We start from the raw sequence: 5,584 nt of genomic DNA, 5'->3' as shown, positions 1-5,584 counted from the left end.
ATATATATGTAATTTTCTAACCAATGTTATATTTAATTTTGATCAAATTTTAATATGTTTTTTCACTCACGTAATAACATTGCCATATGTATATTTTGAACACTTTCATTATACGTTCTGATCATATCTGCTCTCTTTTGACATAATGACTATAACTACTCATAGCCCCTCCCCAATCCACAAATAGGAGTATAATGCGCTTCAGTATACTCGAACCCATGTCTTCTTGTATTGACAATAATACTTATGTTAATTAAACTAAAACTCAAACCAACAGACGTACATTTAATAGAATGAAAATAAAAGATAAAATTGGTTATATAAAGAGGAAAACACATCCAAGTCATGCAATTGTTCCATGTTTGCTAAATTCCAAAACGTTACCAACTAAGCATCGTACATCTTTAAATGCATGTCTCAAACTTTATTTCTTTCTTTTAAAATCAAAGCAAAAGGAAAACAAGCTCTTATTGTAGGAAATCAACCACACGTGATTCCCACTCATCTTTGTTCTTCTTTCTCTATGAGAGACGTCAACCTTCTGTTATAAAAGCTATTCATCTTTTTATATCAACGACAATTTAATGAGTAATTTTTTAAAGTAAAGCGTTTGTTTTTTTATTAAAAAAATAACACATAAAATATATTTCATGATTAATTGTCTTAAAATAATAATAAAAAACGAGCAAATTAATTTTTCTATGTTAGAGTAAAGAGCAAATGGATCATTTTGTTAAAAAATCAATTTATTTCTACTGTTAAATATTGGTTTATATACATGTAACTGTTTGATTATTATATCAGACACGCTAGTTTTTAATAATATAAATGAATAAAATTTTTAACAGGAAAAGACTGGTTTACTATTTGATCTAACATACATAGACAATTTTGCTCATGTTTTGAGTAGAGAGAACAAAATTCAACTTGTTTCCTAATATAGGGGTCTCTATAACACTTTTATTGTATAACCAGTGGCGAAGCCAGAAATTCTTTTTTGGGGCGGGATTAAATTGTATATTTTTACGAGACTAAAAATGTAATTTCACCATTTTAATAGTCTATATCTTTATAATTTTTAAAAGATTAAATAAAAAATTTATTATTTTTGGGGTGGTCAAAGTATAATTTTACCATTACTAATTTAAAATTTGATAAATTATAAAGGGCCTGAATGAAAATAAATTTATTTTAAGGAGGGCAACCCCGACTCCACCATCGTGTATAACACGTGTTTTAAACATGCTCTATGTTAGATTTAGTTAAGCATTAAACACTTAATCTAATGGTTATATGATATGAATATTTTAAGGACTAAATTAAAATATGTAAAAAATTAAAATTATTTAGTGAAAATGTGAAATTAACCCTTTTGAATATTAAAAGCGCAACTTGCACGGCTATAATACATAAAATATAAAAATAATATTTTATTATTAATAAGTAAAAATGTAAGACCAATATTATTTGATACAATTATGGAATGTTATTAAAAAAATTAAAAAATATATTTATAAAATAATGAAAAATGATTTAACTTTATTAATGAAAATAACAATACTAAATATTTATAAGCCAAAAAGTAATGATTCTAATTAAAAACAGTTTGTACTTTCAACATTTGGACTAATATTTGGGGCTTTTAAAAAAAAAAGTTGAAATTAAAATATAAGCATCTGTCTCACGTGCCGGCAGACCATCGTAATCAAGGGCCAACAATTTTACCCGAAAACAGCCGCGTGGTTGTGTGACGCGTAAAACAATTTTTTTTTTTAACCTCTGTTGCTATGCTGACATGGCGGTCACCTAAACCCCACATGCCTGCCTTATTTCGTGCCATGTCTACGTGTTGTGGCCCCCACCTTGTCTCCCCCTCAGTTGACAGAAAAAAATAATCTTTTTAACCTTTTTTTTTTCATTAAATATACGTGTATTTCGTTTTTCAATTTTCCACTACTTCCCCGTTCTACCCTTCCCCTATATAAATCCCCTTCTAACCTCCCCAAAGTTCATCATCACATAGTTCACAGTTCCCCTTTCTTCTTCTTCCTCCATAATCAAAAGCTCTCTCTCAAATTTTTTAAAAAAACTTAAAAGGCTCCCTTTTTTTTAAAGAAAGATTTAAATGGCCGTCGATTCCGCAATCTCGTCTCCTTTGGGTCCGCCGGCATGCGAGAAAGATGCAAAAGCTTTGCGATTCATCGAGGAAATGACTCGGAACGCCGACCCGGTTCAAGAACGAGTTTTGTCCGATATCTTAACTCAAAACTCCCAAACCGAGTACCTTCGAAGGTTCAAACTCAATGGGGCAAGCGATCGTGACTCGTTCAAATCCAAACTTCCGGTCATTACTTACGAAGACCTTCAGCCTGAAATCCAACGTATCGCTAATGGCGACCGTTCCGCCATTTTATCAGCTCACCCAATCTCAGAATTCCTCACCAGGTTGGGAAAATTATCTTTTTGGTTCTTTATAAATTTATATGATTCAATTCCATCCTCATCGCTGTATATTGATTATTATATGGGAAATTGTGCAGCTCCGGGACTTCAGCTGGTGAGAGGAAACTGATGCCAACTATTAAAGAAGAGCTAGATCGCCGCCAGTTGCTCTACAGTTTGCTCATGCCAGTGATGAATCTGTAAGTATATATATATTAGTATTTGTTTAATGTTTAGAAGATTGTTTAATTAAATTTCTCTCTGCTAACGCGGGTTTTTTGTATGAAACAGTTATGTGCCGGGTTTAGACAAAGGCAAGGGCTTATATTTCTTGTTCGTCAAATCGGAAACAAGAACCCCAGGTGGTCTGTTAGCTCGACCGGTGCTGACCAGTTATTACAAGAGCGAGCATTTCAAGACCCGACCGTACGACCCATACAACGTTTACACCAGCCCCAACGAAGCCATCCTTTGTCCTGATTCCTTCCAAAGCATGTATACACAGATGCTTCGTGGTCTCCAAGACCGCCATCAAGTCCTCCGTGTCGGCGCGGTGTTCGCCTCCGGTCTCCTCCGTGCAATCAGGTTCCTTCAGCTTAATTGGCGACAACTCTCTCAGGATATCGAAACGGGTACCTTGAATCAAAAGGTAACCGACCCGTCATTAAGGGAATGTATGGGTAAGATCCTGAAACCCGACCCCGAACTAGCTCGGTTTGTCCGCCATGAATGTTCGAAGGAAAGCTGGGAAGGGATTATTACAAGGATTTGGCCTAATACTAAGTACCTCGACGTTATAGTAACGGGTGCTATGGCACAGTATATTCCGACCTTGGATTATTACAGTGGTGGGTTACCTAAGGCATGTACAATGTACGCTTCATCGGAATGTTATTTTGGGTTAAACCTTAACCCCATGTGCAAACCATCGGAAGTTTCGTATACTATCATGCCGAACATGGCGTATTTCGAGTTCTTACCTCATGATCCTAACTCAGCTGGGTTCACTCGTGACTCACCTCCTAAACTCGTTGACCTTGTTGACGTGGAAATCGGGAAAGAATACGAGCTCGTAATCACGACCTATGCCGGATTATGCAGGTACCGAGTCGGCGACATTTTACGAGTCACGGGGTTCCATAACTCAGCCCCACAGTTCCATTTCGTGAGGAGGAAGAACGTGTTGCTCAGCATCGACTCGGACAAAACCGACGAAGCCGAGTTACAAAAAGCCGTCGAGAACGCTTCTCGGCTCCTCCGAGAATTCAACACCAGCGTCGTCGAGTACACGAGTTACGCCGACACCAAAACCATCCCCGGCCACTACGTTATATACTGGGAATTGTTGGTGAAAGACGCCGCGAACTCCCCCACCGACGACGTTTTGAAACAGTGCTGTTTAGCAATGGAAGAATCGATGAACTCGGTGTACCGACAAGGCCGAGTTGCTGACAACTCAATCGGCCCACTCGAAATCCGGGTGGTGAGAAACGGCACGTTTGAAGAACTCATGGATTACGCCATATCAAGAGGAGCTTCCATTAATCAATACAAGGTTCCAAGGTGTGTTAACTTCACACCCATCATGGAGTTACTAGACTCTAGAGTGGTATCTACACATTTTAGCCCAGCTTTACCACATTGGACCCCTGAAAGGCGAAGATGATGATGATGATGATTCAGTGACTCAGTTATTCATTTAGGCACCCACCACCGACCAGGAATTAGTTTATAATCTGTAGATTCTTTTTCGTTTTGCATTATATATATATAAACCTACTGTAACTTATGGTGTATAACTTGATTAGGATGTTTGAGGGTCAGGATTTTGTAATTTGGGGATTCAGAGGATATCTGATGTTTGTCCTCTGGATTGTTTCTTTCATGTAATGAAAAAAAAAAAACAGAGATAATGTTGCTGTTTTTAGTACATTGTTCATCTTTGTTTGCTTTTTTATGATTCCTCTGTCTGTTTGTTTTGTTTGACAAAAAGGTTCTATAACATGACTCCAAACTTAAATAATAATAATTTAGGTTGCGAATCCCAAGAAAACTGCTTTTCTTTTCCTCAAAATTTTGAGGAGACGAAGCTTTCCAGAAGGATAACTATCCACAGTTAATTAAATTATTATAAAGAGTATATTCAACTTAGAAATTTTTTGAAGGATTCCATTTGAAAAATACAAATTGAATGATCTAAATTTAATAATGCAAATTTTAAAGTATAAATTATAAAAGTAGTCACTTTTGTTTTGTTTGTTTCAGATAATATTTGAGTAACTTACTTATCGTTTTGTTACAAAATAGTCACTTTGTCGTTAAGCTCTATTACTTTTCTAATAACAATCCTATGTTGCGGTCCAAATAAGTTTTAAATGTCAACTTATATGTCCAATTGGGACGAGAATAAGTTTTTAATTAATTAAAAATTTAAAATTAATTACATATTGAATTAGAAGAGTCTTCTGTTTCTTTTAGTTTTATTTCCCATTATGGCTGAAAAAACTATTCTCATCCCAGTTGGACATCCAAGTTGGCATTTAAAGCTCATTTGAACTGCCACATAGGATTGTCGTGAGGGAGGTATGAGAGCTTAACGATAGAGTGACTACTTCGTAACAAAATGATAACGTAACATTTCAAACATAAATAACTAAAATATAATCTGAGGCAAACAAAAATAATTATTTTTATAATTTACCCAAATTTAAAATTGATCCAAAATGAGGGACAAAGTTTTAATAATTTAACCCCAAAATAGAAAATTTTAATTCTTAACTCTCTTAAAAAAATTTCTTGATTCGCAGCAAATTGAATTTCATGGTTTTCATCGTAGTTTATCTTCCACGGATTTGTTAAGTGGAGGAAAATGGCAGCAATTTGTCATTAGCAAATTTCACTTGGTTTTCCCACCAGGAAAGTCAAATTTGGATTTTGAAGGTTTAAGATTATAAAATATTTACATACGAAGAAAAAATTTTAAGGGTGGAACCATAATAAAATTTTTTAGAATGGTCGAGATTAAGTTATATATTTATATAAGAGTTAAATTATAATTTTATTATTGTATTTATTTATATATTTATAATTTTCGAAGGCTCTAAAGCAAATTTTAACATTTTTGGGGCTAAATTATGTCATT

At 34.7% G+C, this 5,584-nt stretch overlaps 1 protein-coding gene across 1 annotated transcript; it reads left to right on the top strand.

Moving 5' to 3' along the window:
• The first annotated feature begins 2,015 nt into the window (after window positions 1–2,015).
• Window positions 2,016–4,372, top strand: LOC107908866 (probable indole-3-acetic acid-amido synthetase GH3.1). Its single transcript, XM_016836150.2, has 3 exons — window positions 2,016–2,445; window positions 2,541–2,642; window positions 2,734–4,372. Exons 1-3 carry the CDS (start codon window positions 2,126–2,128, stop codon window positions 4,106–4,108), a joined length of 1,797 nt encoding a protein of 598 aa, XP_016691639.1. The 5' UTR covers window positions 2,016–2,125; the 3' UTR covers window positions 4,109–4,372.
• Window positions 4,373–5,584: the final 1,212 nt, after the last annotated feature.

The sequence above is a fragment of the Gossypium hirsutum genome, chromosome D02 (genome assembly GCF_007990345.1).
Source record: "Gossypium hirsutum isolate 1008001.06 chromosome D02, Gossypium_hirsutum_v2.1, whole genome shotgun sequence".
Taxonomy (NCBI): domain Eukaryota; kingdom Viridiplantae; phylum Streptophyta; class Magnoliopsida; order Malvales; family Malvaceae; genus Gossypium; species Gossypium hirsutum.
This window is presented reverse-complemented; position numbering and strand designations above follow the sequence as displayed.

What these genes read in the sequence shown, in the direction of transcription:
- LOC107908866 (XM_016836150.2), top strand. Translation starts at nt 2,126, where the DNA reads ATGGCCGTCGATTCCGCAATCTCGTCTCCTTTGGGTCCGCCGGCATGC. An exon ending in ATCTCAGAATTCCTCACCAG is followed by an intron (nt 2,446 to 2,540) that starts GTTGGGAAAATT and finishes GAAATTGTGCAG; the next exon opens with CTCCGGGACTTCAGCTGGTG. An exon ending in CTCATGCCAGTGATGAATCT is followed by an intron (nt 2,643 to 2,733) that starts GTAAGTATATAT and finishes TGTATGAAACAG; the next exon opens with TTATGTGCCGGGTTTAGACA.